Here is a 23,550-nt window from a genome sequence, read left to right on the forward strand (position 1 = left end):
TGTTCTAAACTGTCTAAACACAGATTCTTTTGAGTAGTTAAAAGATTGATTAGAAATTGTATTGGTGAAGGGATTTTCACTTGTTGGGCCAATGTTTGCTGCTAAGTTTCCATATCCCTTACCTGCTGTGTCCCTGGCAGTGTATTGATTAATATAATTGGTGTAAGTAGTAGCTTTAATGTTTGTAACCTGGGACCCTTGAGTTAATTCTTTTTCTTGTTATAACCCACCACACCTTTGCTCTGTAGGAATGCAACTTTATCTAATGCTTTTGGAGGGTGGCTCCTGACCAATCACCTTTAGAGAAAAATAAGTTTTCTGAAGAAAGGGTCTTAAAATGTTAACAGGCCTCCGGGCCAGAAGATGATGCAAATCACCTAAGCTTTTGCATATGATAAGTTTGCAGGAAGAAAGCCTGGCTTGCTGCCTGACTCTACCCCTTCCCCCATTATCCTCTATGCATAACTTAAGGTATAAAAACTACTTTGAAAAATAAAGTGCGGGCCTTGTTCACCGAAACTTGGTCTTACCATGTCGTTCTTTCTCTTACCTTGTGGCTGAATTATTCAGCCTCTTTTCTACACTGAATTTCCTCACTGAGCTATCCTTATTCTATTACTCTTTATATCCTTAATTAACGTTTAATTAAGCAATTGTTTCCTGATCTTCGCCTACGCCGTCTCTCCTTCAAATACCCTGGATCAGCCGGGGCTGGTCCCCGGCATCATACTTACTGAGGTAAGTCAGACAAAAATGAATAGGACAATATATTACTGATTTGTGGAATTTAAAAAAATTCATACAGATGAACTTATTTATAAAACAGAAACAAACTTATAGTTGTCAAAGGGGAAATAGAGGGGAGGAATAAGTTAGGAATTTGGGATTAACAGATACACACTAGTATATAAAAAATTAACAAGTATATAAAAAAATAACTAGGGCCTACTGTATAGCACAGGGAACTATATTAAATACCTTGTAATCTCCTATAATAGAAAAGAATCACTTCGCTGTACATCTAAAACTAACCCAACACTGTAAATAAACTCTACTTCAACTAAAAAAACTTTAAGAGTGAGATCTAACCTAGGATCACAGAACACTTGCCCTCCTTGACATCTTCACCACATCCCTGAAGGCCTATTTACTCCAGTTCCTTTACCTAAGACATACATCATGCCCAGCTTTCAACAAAAAATTACATAGCATACTGAAAACCAAAAACAACTGGAGAAGACAGAGTAAGCATCAGATCTAGACTCAAATATGGCAGAAACAGTGGCGTAATCAGACCAGGAATTTAAAACTACTCTATTTTATATGCTAAGGGTTCTAATGGTTAAAAGTAAACAATATATAAGAACATAGATAACTGTGATATAAGAAAGAAAAAATTTTTGGTCTTTGTCCCTGGCTCCTGGCACAGAACTCCTAAAACTCTTGGAATCTCCTGAGTGATGATGTTGTCTTTGTTGTGTTGATAAAATGACTCTTGGCTGAGTGATGTCTAGATGGTTTCAGGACGGAGGTTGAGCACTGGAAATACCAAATCATGTGACCAGAGGGTTGGAAATTTCAGTCACATCCCTGACCTCTGGCAAGGTAAAGGGACTAGATATTATTTTCAATCACCAGTCACCAACAGTTTAAATGATCATGCTTCTGTAATAGAACTGCCATAAAACCCCAGTAAACAACAGAGTTTGTAGAACCTCCAAGTTGGTGAACACACTGAGATGCTAGGAAAGTGGTGTACACAGAGAGAGCATGAAAGCTTCACGGCCCTCGCCCCATACCTTGCCCTAGACATCTCTTCCATTTGGCTGTATCTGAGTTGTGTCTTTATAACAAACTGGTAATAGTAAGCAAAATGTTTTTCTGATTTCTATGAATTATTCTAGAAAATTATCAGACCTGTAGGAGGAAGTTGTAGGACTCTCCAAATTTGTAGTCAAGTCAAACAAAACTGCAGGTAACCTGGAGCCTTGATACCTAGGTTGGTGTCTGCAGTGGAAACAGCCTTGTAGAACTGAGCCCTTAGCCTGTGGCTGAATATAGAAGTTGAGACAGAAAGGAGGTCTGAAACCTGCACCTCAGGACTATCCGGGGGTCTCTCGGCTGAATAACCAGCCCCTGGGTGTCTGCCGTGAAACGGGTCATCCTCCACCCCACACACACACGTATGTGGCATACATACATGCTAGGTTTCTCAGTCACGTCCGACTCTTTGTGACCCTATGGACTGTAGCCTGCCAGGCTCCTCTGTCCATGGGATTTTCCAGGCAAGAATACTGCAGTAGGTTGCCATGCCCTCCTCCAGGGGATCTTCCTGACCCAAGGATGGAACCCATATCTCTTATGTCTCTAAATCCAGGACTTGGTGTCAGAATTGAATTGAATTATTGGGCACCCTGTTAAAATCAGATAACTGGAGAATTGGTTTTCATCAGAAAACACTCCTGAAAGAACCTGAGAGTAGTGTAAGCAGAAAGATGGAAATTCTAAGAAAGAATGAGAAAGAAATACTAGAGATTGAAAATATTATAAGAAAAATGAAGAATGCCTTCGGTGGACTAGTTGGACTGGACATGACTGAAGTAAGCATCTCTGAGCTTGAGGAAATGTTAATAGAAACATCCAAGGCCAAAAAACAAAGAGCAAAATGACTGAAAAAGATAGAACTAAATGTCTAAGAACTGTGGGACAAAAGATAATGTCCATTCAATGAGAATACCAAAAGGAAAAGACAGAGAGAAAAGGCTAGAAGAAATACTTGAAGCAGTAACAACTGAAAATTTCCGCAAAATTAAAGGGAAAAAAAGGGTAGGGTGAAGTTCAGAATTTTCCATAGAGTGACTAGGACAGAATCACCCTACCCTCAGCCCAGGACAATTCCTTAGCCCCCTTTGCCCCCTTAGCATTTACCACTATCTGATGAGCATTATATTTTCATCTTTCAAGATTTCTTCCTTTCTCTTGGACTTCCTGCAGTTTGGATATGACATGTCTAGGTATAATTTCTTTGGTATTTGTCCAGCTTTGTGTCCTCTGAGCTCCCTGGATCTGTGGTTAGATCATGGCATTCAGTTCCATCACTTCATGGCAAATAAAGGGGAAAAAGTGGAAACAGTGACAGATTTTATTTTCTTGGATTCCAAAATCACTGCAGATGGTGACTACAGCCACAGAATTAAAAGATGCTTGCTCCTTGGAAGGAAAGCTATGACAAACCTAGATAGCATATTTTAAGGCAGAGATATCACTTTGACAAAGTACAGTCAAAGCTTTGGTTTTTCCAGTAGTCATGTATGGATGTGAGAGTTGGACCATAAAGAAGGCTGAGTGCCAAACAACTGATGCTTTTAAACTATGGTGCTAGAGAGGACTCTTGAGAGTCCCTTTGTGAGCAAGGGGATCAAACCAATCAATCCTAAAGGAAATCAACCCTGAATATTCACTGGAAGGACTGAAGCTGAAGCTGAAGCTCCAACAGTTTGGCCACCTGATGTGAAGAGCTGATTCATTGGAAAAGACCCTGATTCTGGGAAAGATTGAGGGCAAGAAGAGAAGGGGGTGCCAAAGGATGAGATGGTTAGATGGCATGACTGACTCAATGTACATGAGTTTGAGCAGACTCAAGCCTGGTGTGCTACAGTTCATGGGGCTGCAAAAAGCTGGACCTGACTTAGTGACTGAACAGCAATTAGAATTCATGGTGGACACATTAATAACGCCTTTCTTTATCTGGAGTGTGTAACAGGCCCCTTGGTGCAGTAGGAAAGGTTTAACTAGGATGATGTTCTTTTCTGACCCCCACTGGCTGTGTGAGCACAGGCAGGTTATCCATCTGGGCCTCTGTTTCATCTCTACAGCTGAGCTTCTTCCTAAAGGACTTAGATCTACAAGGACCACCCTATCCCCAGCTGCTCCTGTGGTGGCCTCTGGCTCATCTTCAGGTCTCAGCTTCAAGTTCACTTTCTCCTGGCAGCATTCCCCAACCCACAGATTTAATAAGGTCTACCTTAGTCTACTATCTTCCTTCATAATAATTTTCTCAATTCTAATTAATTAGTCGGTTGTCTGACTATCTAATGTCTGTTTTTCCTGCTGGGGTGCAAGCTCTGTAAGAATGAAAGTTGTGGCTGTCTTTGTTGCTGCCTCCTGAGCACTTTTCACAATGTCTAGCACAGAGTAGGCACTCCAGAAGTATCTTTCAGATGCACAGATGAATAAATGAACAGTCAAGTGGTTATGAATTAGAGATTAAGTAATTGGCACAGTGCCTGGCATATATTTGGTGCCTAGTAAATGATAGCTGTTGAGTTCATGGACATACTTTTCATCAGATGCTAGTAGTTTCCATGACTAAATTGGTTTTATGTCTTTGCAAAGGTTATTGGGATTTTATGAATGAGTTTCATATAGTTCAGTAATTTTTCAGAAATCCAATTACTAGAACTTAGAGAAAAGATTGTGTATCTGTATGATGATGATGATTATGATTCCCTGGAGAAGGGAATGGCAACCCACTCCAGTATTCTTGCCCAGAGAATCCCATGGACAGAAGAGATTGGCAGGCTACAGTCCATGCATTTATACATATTCAGTCACTTTAGTCATGTCTGACTCTTGGCAACCCCATAGACTGTAGCCCACCAGGATCCTTGGGCTTCCCTGGCGGCTCAAACAGTAAAGAATCCACCTTCAGTATGAGAGATCTGGGTTTGATCCCTGGATTGGGAAGATCCCCTGGAGGAAGGCATAGCAACCCACTCCAGTAGTCTTGCCTGGAGAATCCCCATGGACAGAGGAGCCTGATGGGCTGTAGTCTATAGGGTGGCAAAGAGTCAGACATGACTGAGCAACTAAGCACAGCACAGGCTCCTCAGTCCATGGGATTCTTCTGGCAAGAATACTAGAATTGGTTAACATGCCCTTTTTGAGGGGATCTTCCCAACCCAGGGATTGACCCCGCTTCTCCAGCATCTCCTGCATTGTAGGTGGATTCTTTACCCCTGAGCTACTACGAAGCCTGGACTATGGTCCATGGGGTCACAAACAATTCAACAGAACTTAGCATGCACATACATTTGTTCTTTGGGTTTTTTTTCTTGGCCAGGTGCCTCTCCTTCTATGTGCTAATGTCTCTTTTACCTATAAAAGAGGCCATTTAATGAGACTTGACCTTCAAAGATGAAGAATCTAATTGCTTGGAACTTGGGTTATTTCAAACAATGAAACACTCAATAGCTTTTAAGGACCTGTTGGGATGCACAGAGGCAGAGCTAACAGGTGCTGGTTAGGTTATGGGATTGCATTTTCAAGGAACACCATGCTCTTGACCTGAACTGCCTTCCTGGTCTGAGAGGCTGTAGGCACAGATGGTGTGCAAGTCTGCACTCAGCAACAGCGTATGCTTTTCTTTCACCCACCTTCATTCCTGAAGAATCTGTCCTTGGTCTCCTGGAAACTCATCAGCGATAATTTTTTTTTTCTTTTTTTACAGAGAACAAGAAATCTTTATTATTTTGAATGCTGGTGCATAACCAAAAACAAGCTTAATTAGAGGAGGAGACAGAGGGAAACTTCAGATACTGAGGTGGATTTCTGGGCAGATTTAAAACTTTTAAGGGCTGTTCATAGTGTCTTTTTTTTAGATATAGGGCTTTCCTTAACAATGTTCATTTAACAGTTCTTACATTATGAAGTTCAACCAGAGTCTTTTGCCTGTAAAGTTAAATGAAAAAAGAGAGCAAGTGAAACAGAAAATTCTCTAGTATATACTGATATTTGAAAGAGTTTGTGTTCTTTGTAATTTCATGTACATTTTACAATCTAAATTTGAAACTTTATTAAGGACGTCTTAAGTTTTGACTTTTAAAAATGTTCAAGGCAATGAATTTTCTTGAATTAAAGATTACAGTAGCTTTAAAAATGATCAAGATATATGTACAAACAAAATCTCAGTTGTTCTTGGAAACACGTTTTAAGATATAGCACACAAGACACATACTTCTTTTGGGGGTAGATTATCCTTTGAGATACTGAAGAATACTTGGTAGATTTATTTTACACTAAAAATTTAGCCTTTGATAACCACAGCTCGGATAGATTACAAACTTGAATCTTTAAAGTTTTCTCAATATGCTTTCAGTCCAAATAACTCAAAGACATCTTATGTCCTAAGGTGGATACATCAGTTACTTTTCCTCATATAATTATCATCAGTGGGCTCTTGTACTGGCAGTCTATCTTGGTCATAACTTATCCTTGAAAAGCCATTCCTTACAGTGAAACATGAAAGATTATCTTCCTCAATGCAAGGAAATTACTCTGAGTAAACAACAAAGTCAAAGCCGTGTCTCTGGACATTCTTGAAAACAGGTTTCAACAGTACTAAGATACTCTTCTTTAACAGTTTTCTTCCTTTTTCATAACTGTGCAGTCACTACCTTATTCTACTCTGCAGAAAAAAAAAATTTTTTTTGGAAGATTAAGTTTTTCATTGGCACAGAACTAGTTGGAATGAACCCAAAAGACAGTGGAATGCTGAGTCTCTCCTCAAGCAGCTTCCTTCTCTCTTAACAGCATTTAACTACTCTCTGTCAATGATCTCATCACAGCCGAGTTCTTCCGTCAGACGACTGACAACCATAAGTGAAAAAAACTCTTCGATAAAAGCCAATTGATCAAACGGGGTCCTTCTCATAATGCATCTGAAACCCGCCATCCAGAGCTGCTTCTCTGGCTCTGGAGGTTCTCAGAAACATCTTGTTGGCTTCTTCAAGGGCCGCTGATACTCTGTAGCCCGCACCACTGAGCGGCTCCTCTTCCGGATAGTCATAGTCGTCCTCCCAGTCATCGAATTCCTCGCCCTCGTCCTCGCTCTCGAAATCAGGGCCCGCGATCTGGCCTGGCTGCTCCCCAGGGCTGGGCCGGCTAGCGAGGCCTCGGGGCCCCTGTGGCTCCGCCATTGGCTGGGCCGCCTCCTCCTCCATTGGGCCCTCCTCCTCCAGCTGTGGCGGGGCCCCGGCGCGGGAGGGGTTCGGGGATAGCTCCCGGCTCCCGCCGCCTACCTCCATATGCGGAAGGTCACTCTCACCAGGAATCACATCCATTTGCAGATCGGTGTTCTCCTCATAGAGCTCGGACAGCTCGTTCATTTCAGACATAGTGCAAGCAGCTCAACCTCCCCACAAGTCATTCGTTTTCCCTAAATTATTTTTTTCATTCTACAGGTATACCTGGAAGATACTGTACGTTTAGTTTCAGATCACTTAATAAAGTAAATATTGCAATAAAGCTAGTGACACAAGCTTTTTTGTTTCCCAACTTGCATAAAAGTTGTATTTATACTACACTGTAGTATATTAATTGTTCAATAGCACATCTAAAAAATGTACATAAGTTAATTTAAAAGTTGCTAACCATCATCTAACCTTTAAGGAGTCCTAATCTTTTTTTGGTGGTGGAGGGTCCTGGCTTAATGGCTGCTGACTGACCAGGATAGTGGTTGCTAAAGGCTGGGGCAATTATAACAATATCTTAAAATAAGATAACAATAATGTTAGCTGAATTTATTCTTCCTTTCATGAACAGTTTCTCTGTAGTATGCAGTGCTGCCTGATGGCATTTTACCTACAGTAGAACTTTTTTGCAAAATTGGAGTCAGTCCTTTGCAAACTCTGCCACTGTTTTATAAGCTACGTGTATGCACTATTCTAAATCCTTTGTTGTTATTTCAACAACAGTCACAGTATTTTCACAGGCATAGGTTCCTTAATGAACCACCATTGTTTTGTTTTTTCTGCTCGTGCATAAGAGCTTCTCATCCGTTTAAGCTGTATCACAAGATTTCAGCAATTCATCCTCATCTCCAGGTTCCAGTTATGATTCTATTCAATAGTTCTCACGCTATTTCCATCATATCTGCAGTTACTTCTTCCACTGAAGTCTTCAACCCCTCAAAGTTATCCATGAGGCTTGCAATTAACGTCTTTCAAACTCTTGTTAATGTCCATATTTTGGCCTCTCCCATGAATAGCAAATGTTCTTAAATGGCACCTAGAATGATACAGTCTTTCCATGGGGTTTCAATTTACTTGGCCCAAATCAGAGGAATTACTACCTATTGCAGCTATAGCCTTATGAAATGCATTTATTTTTATTATTTTAAGATACAGCCCCTTCTTTAAAAGTCTTTATTGAATTTGTTACATTGCTTCTGTTTTATGGGTTTTTTCTTTTTTTTGGCCACGAGGCATGTGGGATCTTAGCTTGCCAACCAGGGATCAAACCCCACCACCTGCGTTGTGAAGTGAAGTGAAGTGTGAAAGTGAAGCTTTCCAGGGAAGCTCCGAAATGTACTTCTTAATAAGACTCTAAAGTTGAAAGCATTCCTTGATCCATGGGCGGCAGAATGGATATTGTATTAGCCAGGCATGAAAAGAACATTAATCACATTGTACATCTCCATCAGAGCTCTTGGATGACTAGGTGTATTGTCAATAGGCAGTAATATTTTCAAAGCGGTCTTTCTTTTCTGAGCAATTAATTGGTCTCCATACTAGGCTGAAAATATTCAGTAAACCATGTTGTAAACAGATGTGCTGTAATCCATGCTTTGTTTTTTCATTTACAGAGCACAGGCAGAGTAGACTTAGCATGACTCTTAAGTGCCCTAGGACTTTTGAAATAATAAATGAGTACTGGCTTCAACTTAAAGTCAGCAGCTACATGATCCTCTAATATGAGCATCAATCTATCCTTTGAAGCTTTGAAGCCAGGTACTGACTTTTCCTCTCCAGCTATGAAAGTCTTAGATGATACCTTCCTCCAATAGAAGGCATTTTTATCTACATTGAAGACCTGTTTAGTGTAGCCACCTTCATTAATTACCTTAAGTAAGTAAATAAGTGTTAGTCGCTCAGTCGTGCCTGACTCTTTGCGACCCCATGGACTGCAGCCCACCAGGATCCTCTGTCCATGAGATTTTCCAGGCAAGAATACTGGAGTGGGTTGCCATTTCCTTCTCCAGGGGATCTTCCCAACCCAGGGATCAAACCCAGGTCTCCTGTACTGCAGGCAGATTCTTTACTGACCGAGCTACAAGGGAAGCCCTAATTACCTTAGATCGTCTAAATAATCTGCTACAATTCCACATCAGCACTTGCTGCTTCGCCTTGCTCTTTTATGTTATGGAGATAGCTTTTTTTCCCTTAAACTTCATAAACTACCCTCTGCTATCTTCAACCTTTTTTTCTGCAGCTTTCTCACCTCTTTCAATCTTCATAGAATTGCAGAGAGTTAGGACCTTGCTCTGGACTAGGCTTTGGCTTATGGGAATGTTGCAGCTGCTCTGATCTATTCAGAGCACCAAAACTTTCTTTATATCAGCATAAGGCTGTTCCACTTAGTTTATGCACTCACTGGAGTTGCAGTTTTAATTTCCTCCAAGTTTTCCTTTGCATTCACAACTTGTTTGGTGCAAGAGGCCTGCTTTCAGCTTGTCTTGACTTTCAACATGTCTTCCTCACTAAACTTAGTGATTTCTAGATTTTAATTTAAAGTGAGAGACATGTGACTCTTCTTTCACTTAAACACTTAGAGGCCATTGTAGAGTTATTAGCTGGCCTAATTTCACTGCAAGGAGATCCAACCAGTCCATCCTAAAGGAAATCAGTCCTGAATATTCACTGGAAAGACTGCTGAAGCTGAAACTCCAGTACTTTGGCCATCTGATGCAAAGAACTGACATTTGAAAAGACCCTGATGCTGGGAAAGATTGAAGGTGGGAGGAGAAGGGGACAATAGAGGATGAGATGGTTGGATGGCATCACCAACTCAATGGACATGAGTTTGAGGAAACTCCAGGAGTTGGTGATGGACAGGGAGGCCTGGCATGCTGTAGTCCATGGGTTCGCAAAGAGTCAGACATGACTGAGTGACTAAACTGAACTGAATTTCAATATTGTGTCTCAAGGAAAAGGGAGATCCAAGGAGAGGGAGAGAGATGAGGAAATGGTTAGTTGGTGGAGCAGTCAAAATACATTTATCAAGTTTGCCATCTTATGTGGGTGCAGTTTGTGGCACCCCAAAATTATAATAGTAACAACAAAGATCACTGATCACAGATAAGCATAACAAATACAATCATGAAAAAATTTGAAATATTGTCAGAATTACCAAAATATAACACAGAGACACAAAGTGAACAAATCTGGTTGGAATAATGGTGTCAATAGACTTTCTGCAGGCAGGGTTGCCACAAACCTTCAGTTTGTAAATAGCACAGTATCTGTGAAGTGCAGTAAAGCAAAACAGAATACAACGAGGTGTGCCTGTATTTTCTTAAACTCAACTCCATTCAGGCATTTATATGCTCTTGGGTATAAACAAATTTAGCATTTAGTCTTAGCTGCTGTTTAAATCATTTGGGCTATAATTCTATTTTATGATTTATACATCTCAAATTTTACAGCCAGTACCTGAAGCACAATGAAAAAAATGAAGCTGGATAGCTTAAGATAAAGTGCCAATATTATTCTTTCATATTTTAGGGCAAATCATAAATCCACAGATCTGTGGCCTTCATTTTAATCTAGTTTATGACTAATTCATTTTGATTGTTCATAGTTGATGGCAATGCATATTGTTTTTCCATTTGCTGATTTGGCATCGCTTCTTATTTTCATGTTTTATGGAGAGTCTTAGCTTTAGTTATATTATGCAGATCTAAAGAATTTTTAAGACCAGTTAACAGTCATAGTCATGTTGTTATTTATCAGCATAGCTCCCTCTCTCACCCACCTTTATAAGAGCCCGTGACTTCTAAAATAGTGATGGCAAGGTCCCTTGGGTTTTGCAGAGCTAAAGATTAGCATATACATAGATGAAAATATCCCTTGAAACAAACTCTTTCTGGAAGCAAGCATTCTCCATCCCTTTGTCAGCTATGGAAAGCTCTGTGGGTATTTACTTCCTGGAGTACCAGAAGGCTCAGATGCCATAAGCACATCATCTTCTCTTGTTCCCAGTACACAACCAGATCCTTGCTCTTTTTCATGGCTTCTGATCCTGTTTTTGTCTTTAATTCCTCCCTGTTTATATAGATGTGTGTCCCTTGGATCCACAAATCTTTGGAAAGTGTGTGGGGTCCAGGTTATAAAAAAGGTACCCCACTTTATTTCAGTTCAGTCGCTCAGTCATGTCTGACTCTTTGTGACCCCATGAATTGCAGCACGCCAGGCCTCCCTGTCCATCACCAACTCCCAGAGTTCACTCAAACTCACGTCCATCGAGTCAGTGATGCCATCCAGCCATCTCATCCTCTGTCATCCCCTTCTCCTCTTGCCCCCAAACCCTCCCAGCATCAGAGTCTTTTCCAATGAGTCAACTCTTTGCATGAGGTAGCCAAAGTATTGGAGTTTCAGCTTTAGCATCAGTCCTTCCAATGAACACCCAGGACAGATCTTTAGAATGAACTGGTTGGATCTCCTTGCAGTCCAAGGGACTCTCAAGAGTCTTCTCCAACACCACAGTTCAAAAGCATCAATTCTTCGGTGCTCAGCTTTCTTTACAGTCCAACTCTCACATCCATACATGACCACTGGAAAAACCATAGCCTTGACTAGACGGACCTTTGTTGGCAAAGTAATGTCTCTGCTTTTTAATATGCTATCTAGATTGGTCATAACTTTCCTTCCAAGGAGTAAGCATCTTTTAAAATCTGTCTTCCTGAGACACTCTTGTCTGGTGCTAGTCTGAGTTATGAGGGACTGACAGGCCCTGCTCATCCTCCATCTCCTCCATCCCTCCTCCATCTCTCCCTGCTATTTCTTGGTGGCAGCACCCATTTGTACTTAAAACAAACAGATCATGGTTACCTGCTTGACATTTAAAAAAAAACAACAACAATGTGTATCTCCCCCTGAGTCCTCAAACTAGAATCAGGACTACCCCCAAAGATTTCAAGCATTTCCCAGGACTTAAATGTTTTGCTCATTTCTAGCTTTAAGACCCCAGGTCTGCAAACTCACTAGGCTCATCTAGTCTATCCTCTCTTCAGAGTAGATACAGCTATGGAATCCAGCCTCTACTTCTCATTTATACAAATACCACCCACATGAGGCATATGTATGTGGAAGATGTTCCTGAATGCTTGGGGAAACAGAAAGTGTTTATAAGAAAGCAAAGCAAGCAACTAAAAACTACATAATAGGTGGTCCTGGGATTTTGCCATCTCTGTGGTTTGTCTTCTGCCAAGCCACACTCTCAGAGTGTCATTTTTCACCCACAGTGTTTTATCAAGTTAGTTTTCCCAGTGAAGACAGTTCCTTTCCTAAGTGGAATTCCAATACTAGGTTTTATGGTGGTTTTTCTCTCATGATGTTACAAAAGATGACATGGACACAGTGTCTTTATAACTCTATTATAAGTCTAAGAAGGCAAAGACCTCCTTTCAGATTTCTTAACAACTCAAAGAGAAGGAAGGAGGATGATTGTGGACCATCTGTTGCGTGTCAGGTTGAGAAGAAATAATTTGCCTAAAAACCACATTGTTTAGATTGCAAAATCAACACAAATTTGTGAAATGACTAGAATTCCCTGATATTTCAAACTCACAAAACTACTAGGGACTCTTGGACATTGCTGCCTCTACTTGCTGCCTACCTGCTCCAGCCTGTCTCTAGTAACCTTTGCATGGCGGGAGGGAAGAGTGGCCGTGGTGGTCATTGTGACTAACTTCATGTGACTAAGACAGTGTTCCTGATGGTGGTTCTTCTGAGAAAAGTGACGTCTCAAAAATGGAAAGGCTTAAGTCAGACTTTAATGAGCCATGAGTCAGTTGCTGAGTTTACTTGTTGCTTAACTTTTTGTTATCAAAAACATCAAATCTATATCAAATAAAATAGAGTAATATAATAAACTTCCCTGTATCTATCATCCAGCTTCAATAATTATCAACTATGGGCAATCCTGTTTCATCTATATCCACTCCTTCCTCCATAACCACTACCATTTTATTTTAAAGCTAATCATAGGGTTTTGTTTTTTTTTTTTCCCAGGCTTCCCTGGTGGCTTAGCTGGTAAAGAATCTGCCTGAAATGTGGAAGACCTGGGTTCAATCCCTGGGTTGGGAAGGGAATGGCTACCCACTCCAGTATTCTGGCAAGGAGAATTCTGCAGACTGTATAGTCCATGTGGTCACAAAGAGCTGGACCTAGGTGAGCAACTCCCACTCACCTTCAATCACAGGTTTTATTTTATAACCAGGTCTTCACCATCTCACTAGGATTTGCTTTTATTTCAATTAAAATTTAACCATAAATACATTTCAGTTAAAATTTAAACATAAATAAATCACTTAATTGAAACCTTTTAGAGCCAATATTAACTACTATTACACAAATGCACCTGGTGAGATGCCTCACTTTATCGTTTCTTAGGTCACTATTCTCACCTCCTGCCCCAAAGATAATTTCTTTTCCAAACCAATCTGATGCAAATCATGTCCTTGTATTTCTGAAAAGACCAGAGATTCATTTATGTGTATAATACAGAAATGTATATAATAGAAATAAGGCTAAAAAGTTTAAAATTGTATGCCAAAATATTAGCACTAATTTTTGGGGGTGGTATGAAATCAGGAAAGTTCCATTTTGTTCTTCCCTTTCAGCTTATAATTACTTACGTTTTTCTGTTGGTAAAAGTAATGTATTACTTTTATGATTAAAAAAGGAACATAAACATCCACCATGAATAGAAATTAAAAAAAAAAACTTTTCTGGAAAATAACACAGTTGGCTTCCCTACACAAGTTGAACTCTTCAGGATAAATGGGAAAATGAAAAAAAATTTTTAACTAATCAACAAAATTTGGATACCCTGAAAGTGCCCTTACAGTCAGGACTTGAAAACGTGGTCTTGCCTATCAGCTGAACAAAACCCATACCCATGGCCTGACCCAGGCTTTTAGGGTTGCTTTAGGGAGCAGAAAGCAGTATAGGAAATGGAGCTGAGGAACTGAACTACTGAGTTTGGTGTTAGATGGCTCTTAGGGACAGAAGGTAGGATATTTGAAACTAAGGCTCTTCTGGAAAAAACAGACACAGAGAGAGTCACTGACTCTTGGTGGGGCCATTGTTGCAGGCGACTTCCTGGAGAAGTAAGGCCATATTTTGCCAATGAGCCTGAAGGCCTCTGCTTCCAAGAAACCCCCCCTCCCTCTCCTGCACCTTCCCCTCTCCACCCATAATCAGATAAGTTCCTGCCCTTTGATATGAGAGTGGTGTTACTGTGTCCAAAGGGGATTAAATCCTCATGGGTTATATTTATTGTTCTTATTTAGTTTACCTTTAAAAATAAGTTTATGAAACCAAACTCCATTTTCTAATTTTTCAAGGAACATGTATTGTGTGATTTCAAAAAAGGAAAAGAAAATCTATTTTGCCCTTGAATCTATTCCAGCTTCCCATCTGTTCCCCATAAAGGCTTCCTCTAAAAGACTGAGTATGAAAAGAGAGGTGGAGCTGGGGGAGAGAGAGAAAGAGGAGAGGAGAGACCGTGTGTGTGGATGTGTGTGCCTGTTTGTGCCCGTTTATGTATGTTTTTATGTGTGTTTATGTGTGTGTTTGAGAGCTCCAAGGAGAGGGACCAGGTTAGAGCTAGGATTCAACTAGGTCTCAGCCTCTTCAGGAGCCTCCATTCTGATTGGAACCCACACATGGCAACTCTGACAATGGGGTCTAGAAGCCCGGCTGAGGAGCTCCAGACCTCAGCATCAGATGTCAGGCTGAGCAACAGCAAAACCATGGTCAACAAGGTTCTTTAGACCAAATGTATCTGTATGAATTAGAAGACAGGATAGGGTGATGCAAACCAAGAAAATGGTTTGGGTTTTGTTTCTGGTTGGTTTTTGCTAACAAGAATTTAAGTAGATGGTCCAGAGTTGGTGTGGTAGTTTGACTGTGTAGGGTGACTAACCATCCAGTTTGTTTAGGATTGGTCCTCAGTTTGTGGAATTTTCAATGCTAAAACCCAAACTGTCCTGGGCAAACTAAGACAAACTGGTGACTCTAAGTGTTGGGTCCCAGTGTCCATAGATCTTGCTGGTTTGCCAGACATGTTCTTTCCGTCTGGAGGTAGAAGAAAGCTGCTCCTGTTTTCATCCTTCTTTCCATGTGTAGCCAACAGGAAGGGAGACCAGGAGGGGGATGAAACATACCTTTCATTCTAAAGGCACATCCCAGAAACTGCACATAACACTTCTACTTACAGTATTTGAATCAGAATATAGTCACTTGGCCATACCTAGCAGGAGTCTGGGACGTGTTTAGCTGGGTAAACACACATCTGGCCAAAGCTTCTATGATTTTGGAATAACAGGAGAATGAGTATAGGCAGGACATCTGGCCAGCTGCCCTAGTACTGAACAGATAACACTTCATGATGCTCCCTATTCTCCACAATTCCTTTCTACATGGTTCTTTCTGCATAAATTGGCACATTGTACCATGTGACCATCCACCCAGGGCACCACCAGGTAGAATCCGGCTGGACCTAGAACCCAAGTGCAGTCAACTTATAGTGTTGTCAGCAATGGATGACATGGCTTATATGACTGGGCTGTGACCCTTTTCTAGAAAAATTGAAATGCAGATACTTTAAGTTGTCTGTTGCAGAAGCTGAAAGATATCCAGAGAAAAATTAGGCAGCAGAAACTATGAGCAAACAGAAGCCATGAGAGAGAAAAGGTCACCCAATAACAAAGTTGTTGGTAACTGCAGAGTGGCAGGGAGAAGACAATGGCAACCCACTCCAGTACTCTTGCCTGGAAAATCCCATGGATGGAGGGACCTGGTGGGCTGCAGTCCGTGGGGTCGAAAAGAGTCAGAAATGACTGAGCGGCTTCACTTTCCCTTTTCACTTTCATGCATTGGAGAAGGAAATGGCAACCCACTCCAGTGTTCTTGCCTGGAGAATCCCAGGGACGGGGGAGCCTGGTGGGCTGCCGTCTATGGGGTCACACAGAGTCAGACACGACTGAAGCAACTTAGCAGCAGCAGCAGAGTGGGCAGAGGTAGCAACAGAGAGGTGCACAGGAGGGGGATTAACCTGTCCCTGTGCAGAAAAAGATAATCTTATCGACAGAAGTAGGTGGGATTCTGAATCATCTTCTAGTTGCATAAATATATCTCAGTTTGTAGAGGCTCAGCAGTAAGCTGCTACAACATTCCCTGCGACACTTTAATTTCAGTTCCCAGCTTGCTGCTGCTGCTGCTAAGTCGCTTCAGTCATGTCCGACTCTGTGCGACCCCATAGATGGCAGCCCACCAGGCTCCCCCATCCCTGGGATTCTCCAGGCAAGAAGACTGGAGTGGGTTAGGGGAGTGATTAAGTATGGAGTTGGCCAGTAAGTTTGTTTGGATTTTTCCATAGAATATGAACAAACTTTTTGGCCAAACCAATAGTATGTTGTGTCTGAGTGTCTGCGTCAGTGGGGTGCCATTAGTGTACATTCAGCTGGAAAAAAACCACCCTAAAATAACCTAACAAATAAGCACACTTGTCATCTCATATGTTAAGGTGTGCACAGGTAGAGAGGTTCCAGGGTGGCCAACTCAGAGACTCAGTGGTGTCATCTACGGGGCAGACTCTGCCTTTTCTCACTGCCATCCTCAGCCCCCTCAGACTTGCCTCTTCCTGGTTTCAGGTTGACTACAGAAACAATTCACACAGCTAGTCAGGGATGGAAAGGAAATGACCCTCTCTTTAGTCCCTTTGTGAGACTGGAAGACATGTTTCAAGCTGCCAGAAGATTTTTGCCCCCATCTCATCATCCCAAGCCCATTCCTAAGTCAGTCATTGGGAAGAGGAGAAACTGGTACATAGGTTTAGTCTGACTGAGACGCTATGGCCAGGGACAGGGCTTGGCTTCCCTTCAAATACAAGGTTGTTCATATCTGAACAGAATCAAAGTGCTCCTTGTCAGCAGGAAGGAGGACAAAATAGCAGCTTTGGAAAGTATACTATAGCGTCCATTATAAGACACTGTGAGGTCAGCTGGCTCTTCTCTGGCTGACCTCCAAGGGTACGTCTCACATTTAAGGCCCCAGTGTTACAGATTAAAAACTGTGTTAGAAAACAAAATTAGAATTTTGCCACCTGACACATTCTGGGGTGTTAAGTACTTAGTTGCTCAGTCGTGTCTGACTTTTTGCCACCCCATGGACCGTAGCCCGCTAGGCTCCTCTGTCCATGGAATTTCCCAGATAAGAATACTGAAACGAGTTGCCATTTCCTTCTCCAGGGGAATCTTCCCAACCCAGGGATCAAACGTGGGTCTCCTGCATTGCAGGTAGATTCTTCACCATCTCAGCCACCAGGGAAGCCCCTGGGGTATTGATTCACCTTAATCAAAAGGTCAGTTTACAAATCAGGAAATCAGTTTATTGATTTATAGTCCAAAATGCACAAATCTCTCTCTCATGGCTGGGAAGCTCATGCTTACCACCCAGCACATAGCAGTTAAATAGCCAAATTAATATCCCCAAAGTTTCTTGGTTGTACATAACATCAAAGAAAGGATACAGATGGTTTTGTGTCTTTCTTTGTCTTTGCCACACAATTTTGGGCTTCTTTTCCATTACACATGACATTCTCCTTGCCTGGAATAGCTTTGCTGCCTGTCTCTGCCTAAAAATGCCCATTCAAACCAAGTCCAACATCACCTGCATGACAAATATTCACTGTAAGTTATTTCCTTTCTCACTGTGGTAAAATTCTTAGTCATCATTGTCTCCCTAATGGACGGCACTGCAGTTCAGTTCAGTCCCTCAGTCGAGTCTGACTCTCTGCGACCCCATGGACTCCAGCACGCCAGGCCTCCTTGTCCATCACCAACTCCCAGAGTTTACTCAAACTCATGATTCTCAGACCTTGTACATGTAAGAATCACCAAATCAAAATAAGACTTTGTTATTTAAAAAATCATATTTTCTACTGACAGAGGAACGGATAGGAAGATGTGGTCCATATATATATAATAGAATATTTACTCAACCATAAAAAAGAATGAAATAATGACATTTGCAGCAACATGGATGGACCTAGAGATTATTATACTAAGTGAAGTTAAAGACAAATATCATATGATATTACTCATACATGGAGTCTAATTTTAAAAATGATACATATTAACTTATTTATGAAACAGAAACAGACTCATAGATTTAAAAAAACCTTATGGTTACCAAAGGGGAAACGTGGTGGGGTGCGGAGAATAAATTAGGAGCTTGGTATTAGCATGCACACAGTACTATATATAAGATAGATAACCAACAAGAACCTACTGTATAGCACAAGGAAGTACACTCAATATTCTGTAATAACCTATGTGGGTAAACAATCTGAAAATGAATGAATATATGTATAACAGAATCACTTTGCCATATACCTGAAACTATTGACATTATAAATCAACTATACTCCAATAAAATTTTAAAACAAATAAACAAATACAGAGAAAGAAAAAAAGTTTAACAAAAAATCATATTCTCAGGGAGTGTGATTCAGTAGGTCATGGATGGGAGAAGGAATCTGAATGTTAATGTGCACCTCCACAGGGGATTTAGGCCATGTTTGGGGAAGCATTGGCCTAGACCATGATCTTCTTGCAATTATTGTTCTGGTGATGGGAAAAGGCTATGTTCCAGGAGGAAGGCCTCTTCCTCAACTGCAGTGAATGGGCAGTAACAAAAATCTTCCTCTTCCAAGGAAATCAACAAAGTCCCCATGACTTTCTACTCTAGTCAGTACGTATATTGAAAGGTCCTGGACAGGGAGTTAGGGGAGTTAGGCGTTCTGGAGTCCATGGGGTCGCAAAGAGTCAGACACAACTGAGCGACTGAACTGAACTGCAGTGCCATAACTCATAAAGAAAAAAATTAGGGTTAGGGTCAGGGTCAGGGTTAGATAGAACCCAGGGTAGAACCCAACTCTAGAACCCAGCTCCAGGCACCTTCTAAAAGGTAGAGATGCCTAAGCTGAGGTTTGAAAGGGAGAAAGTGAGTTTGGTAGATGTGGTGGGAGAGATCCTTCTCAAAGAGGGACAGACTGTGCAAAGCTTGGGGATCTGAGACTATAGGCAATTCAATAAAACAGGGGAGAAGAATGCATGAGGGGAAGTGAAACATAGAGTAGTCATGGGCCAGTACACATATTATTCATTTACAGCACCATATAAAATAGTAAAAACAACTTATTGAGCCCTCATTCTCCATCAGACACTATAATTTATATATATCATGTACAGCATAATGCTGTGTTTATTACACTATTTGGTCTCAAGTTTAAATATCCTCTTAAAGACTGTATGCTCTTAAAAGACCTTCATGCTCTTATAAATTAGAGAGAGCCCCAGGGAGCTTTTATTTATGTAGGTTATATATATCTATTGATATTTACTGTATTAGAAGTTCAAACTGAGAAACTGAAGAATATTAATTCTAAAAACTATGGATAATATACCATTATATGTTTACATAAAAACATACTTTTAAATAAATACAACCAGAATCTCTAGCACAAAAAATATTAGAGGGAAGAATAGCACTATTTTATATTTTTGCAAATATCCTGACTGTCTGGCTTAAAAGAAGACAGCTGACTTCTCGTCTGCTTCTGCATTAACCTTACACATTCACATGTCATACAGCCTCTGGAAAACTCCTCTATACATTCAAGAGGGAAAGTGGAAAGGGAAAATAGTGTCTTAATAGTATTATGAAAATATTTTAGACCGTGTGCACCTTGAATGGGTACTGAGAGATTGCGGGGATGCCAGATCACTTTCTGAGAACTGCTGTTTTAGAGGCTAAGAACACTTGAATCATGGTTTTTTCGAGTCTGAGACTGAGATTGTAAGCAAGTTCCTCAGCCTAGGTCTCCATTTCCTCCTTAGTGACATGGGGACACTTAGGGAACCTTAAGGGTGGTGATTGGCATGGTGTAAGCCATCAGTAAATGGCAGCAGCAGGTGCTCCTTGGAACAGCCCTTGGGGGTGAGCTCCAGGGCAGAACAGAGGAAACAGGAGAGCCAGGGTACAAACCCAAGTCTCTGACTAGAAAGGCTGGACTTGTGACCACTGTGTTACACACATGCCATGTTGAGATGTTCTGAGCAGAGATGTACTTTAAAGAGATTAATGTTGTGAACAGAGCTTAGGAAAACCACTCCGGTTGCGGCTTAGAGGATGGAGAGGTGGCACTGTGACTGCAGTCAGGGGCTCCATTAGGCCAGGCAGGAACCATCAAGTTTCCTTTGGGCCATGCTGTTTGACCTCTGGAAGGGCTGGCCAGAGACAGTGCTGTGGGTAAGGAAGAGGAACTTCTCAGGTGGTGGACTGGGCAGGACTCAGGCCCATGAATGTGGGCATGAGGGAGGTGGAGGAGTCTTAAATCTCTCTGGCATTTCTCACTTGAGCAACCCTATCAAAAATGTGTGACCACTTATTCAGAGTATCATCAACCAGGGAAGCCTTGGTGTCCAGGGCTGGTCACTTTGGCATGGAGCACCAATGTGGCTGATGATGGTTTCCAGCCCTTCCAGAGCTCAGACTTCTACAGTGTGGCCCAAAGTCCCCACCATAACCACATTTTTACGGTAAACTATTTAGCATGGTCCAAAGTCCCAGGTATATAAAAGTCCCAGGGATATTCCAAGGGCTTAGAGGGTATCTCACAAGAAAGAGATGGTTGAGGTCCAGTCTTTTCTTTGTCAAATGTACAGGGTGTGAACAACTCAAGCCTGATGCATTACCCTTCACTGCACTTGTATCCAGCTGCCTACTTAAAAGGACTCTCGAAAAAAGTTACCACCTAATTTTTTCATCAGAGCACCCAAATCTACTCTGCCCATAGTCTTCCTTATTTCAGTTCACGGAAACTTCATCCTTCTAGTGGCTCAGGCCACAGACCTTGGAGTCATCTTTGACTTCTCTCCTCCCACATTCCAAACTTAACTCTGGCCAGTCCTGTTGATTCTATCTTCAAAGTATTTCCAGTTTCTTTCTGCTTCCCTCCCACTCCATTATTTCCACCCTGGTCCAAACCTTCACTATTTCTCTCTGAATGAGCCCAACAACCTCCTAACTGGCTCCTTGTGTCCACCTATGGCCCCTGCAAGCTCTGCCACGCAGCCAGATGACCTTTTAAAATTATAAGTCAAATCATATCATTCCTCTGCTCAAAACCCTTTATTGGCTTTTAATCCCACTTGGCAAAAAACAAAATCTTCTGACCCCAAGTACCTCCCTGCCCTAATTTTGATTTGCATCCTCTCCCCAACTCACACTGCTCCACCTGCACTGGCTTCCTTCCTCTCACCAGACACATCCCTGCTTTAGACTTGTATTTGTATTGAAATATTCATCTTCCCTCCCGACTCTTGAATATTTTCCTCCATAGCACTTTTACATCTGTCACACCACTCATCTGCCTGTTTATGAGCTCACCGTCTCCACCTCCAGCCACCACTCTCTGCCCCCACCAGACTCTATGCTCCACAAGAACAGAAACTTAATTTTTAAAATCTCTTCTGTATTCCCTGTATTGTTGACTGTAGGCAAAGGACCATATCAATAGACTTTGCAGCCTATTATTCACACTTGGGTCATTTTGACTCTACAAAAGTTTGATGATTCAGAATCTGACAGTTTTATAAATAAGCAATGTAATTCTTCCATGTGGCCAAATACTTTCCATTTTCAGGATAAAATAGAAAAGAATAATTTAGGGCAGATTCTCCAATGTGTAGGTAAGCTCCATGGGGGCAGGGGTTATGTCTGGCATGTGTTTGGTGCTCATGAATATTTATTGATTGACCAAAGAACATTCCTACCTAGTCTTAAGATCACAATCTGGCAGCACAGAGAGAAATTTAGTAATAATTTGTCCATTTGATGTTGGGGCCATGTGAGATTTGTGGATAAGTGACCTACTCAAGTTTTACCAATAACTAGAATTAAGTTCCCAAGTCTCATCCCAGAGTTCTTTTCCTGTTCAATGAGCTCCCTATGTCAGCTTCAGAGACCTTTGGGACTAAAATTAGAGAATAAGGACTTGGAAGGGAAAAGGGAGTTGGGATCTCACTGTTTCCCTCTCATTCTGTAGCAAGAGGAGCTGGATTTTGAAACATGCCAGACATGCACTCATATCCCCTCACTGCTATTAAGAAATTGGGAGAGTTTGGTCAAATTGCTTAATTTCTGGTTCTCAATAAACACTTCCATTAAATAGGGATTGCCTAAAGAAGTGAAAGTGAAAGTAAAGTCGCTCAGTCGTGTCCAACTCTTCATGACCCCATGGACTGCAGCCTACCAGGCTCCTCTGTCCATGGGATTCTTCTGGCAAGAATACTGGAGTGGGTTGCCATTTCCTTCTCCAGGGGATCTTCCTGACCCAGGGATTGAACCCAGGTCTCCCACACTGCAGGCAGACGCTTTAACCTCTAAGCCACCAGAGAAGCCCCCTTGCCTAAATAGGGCTGTGTTAATACTTCCATAGTGAGTCTGCAAAACTGTAACACTATAACTCAGAAGTGAGAAAAATTAATTCTTTCACCTTGTGGGTAACTGATGTGGTCTTCCTCATGAGCCTTTCACCTATTGCTTAGCAAGAAAACAATTCAAGGTTTAATTTTGTTTAGTCTAAATAGATACAGAATCTCAGTAGGAGATGATGAAAAAGATTCTGGAGATGGAGAATGGTGATGGTCACACAACAGTGTGAACGCACTTAATGCCACTGACTTTTACACTTAAAAATGTACAAACCTTGAGCTATAATTACTGGAAATGTAATATCTAACATGACTAGAGCTAGCTCTGCCGTATGGTAAAATTGGAAGTTGTTTAGAGAGTAGATCCCAAGAGTTATCATAAGGAAAAAAAAAAACTTTTTTTTTGGTCTTTTTTTGTACCTATATGAGAAGATGATGTCAACTAAACTTATGGTAATGATGTCACAAGATATGTAAGTCAAGCCATTATGCTCTACACCTTAAACTTACATGGTGCCATACATCTAACAAAGCTCAATAAAACTAGGGGGAAATGGTTAAAATGTTAAAACTTTATGTATCAATGTGTGTGTGTGCATGTGTGTTGGTCACTCAGTCGTGTCTGACTCTTTGTGACTCCATGAACTGCAGCCAGCCAGGTTTCTCTGTCCACAGGATTCTCCAGGCAAAAATACAGGAATAGGGAACCATTCCCTTATCCAGGGGATCTTACCGACCCAGGGATCGAACCCAGGTCTCCTGCATTGCAAGTGGATTCTTTATCATCTGAACCACCAGGGAAGCCCATGTATCAGTATATTTTACCACAATAAAAAATTACAGAAAGAAATTATCTAGTCTGATAATTTGGATAGTCTGTTCCTGCAATTCTCAGTCACTTCTGGAAAGATGGTGAAACTCTCAGGTTTCCCAGGCTTGGCCTCCCTTTTCCTCACTAAACTGTGTTTGGATATATGGCGAGGGGG

At 41.4% G+C, this 23,550-nt stretch overlaps 1 protein-coding gene across 1 annotated transcript; it reads right to left on the bottom strand.

Moving 5' to 3' along the window:
- Positions 1-6,692: 6,692 nt before the first annotated feature.
- LOC104999775 (EP300-interacting inhibitor of differentiation 1-like) lies at positions 6,693-7,198 on the bottom strand. The gene has a single exon (XM_010855370.1). The coding sequence runs from the start codon at positions 7,173-7,175 to the stop codon at positions 6,693-6,695; it is 483 nt and encodes a 160-aa protein (XP_010853672.1). The 5' UTR covers positions 7,176-7,198.
- Positions 7,199-23,550: the final 16,352 nt, after the last annotated feature.

Source organism: Bison bison, unplaced genomic scaffold, assembly GCF_000754665.1.
Source record: "Bison bison bison isolate TAMUID 2011002044 unplaced genomic scaffold, Bison_UMD1.0 scf7180017864364, whole genome shotgun sequence".
Classification (NCBI taxonomy): Eukaryota; Metazoa; Chordata; class Mammalia; order Artiodactyla; family Bovidae; genus Bison; species Bison bison.

What these genes read in the sequence shown, in the direction of transcription:
- LOC104999775 (XM_010855370.1), bottom strand. Translation starts at nt 7,175, where the DNA reads ATGTCTGAAATGAACGAGCTGTCCGAGCTCTATGAGGAGAACACCGAT.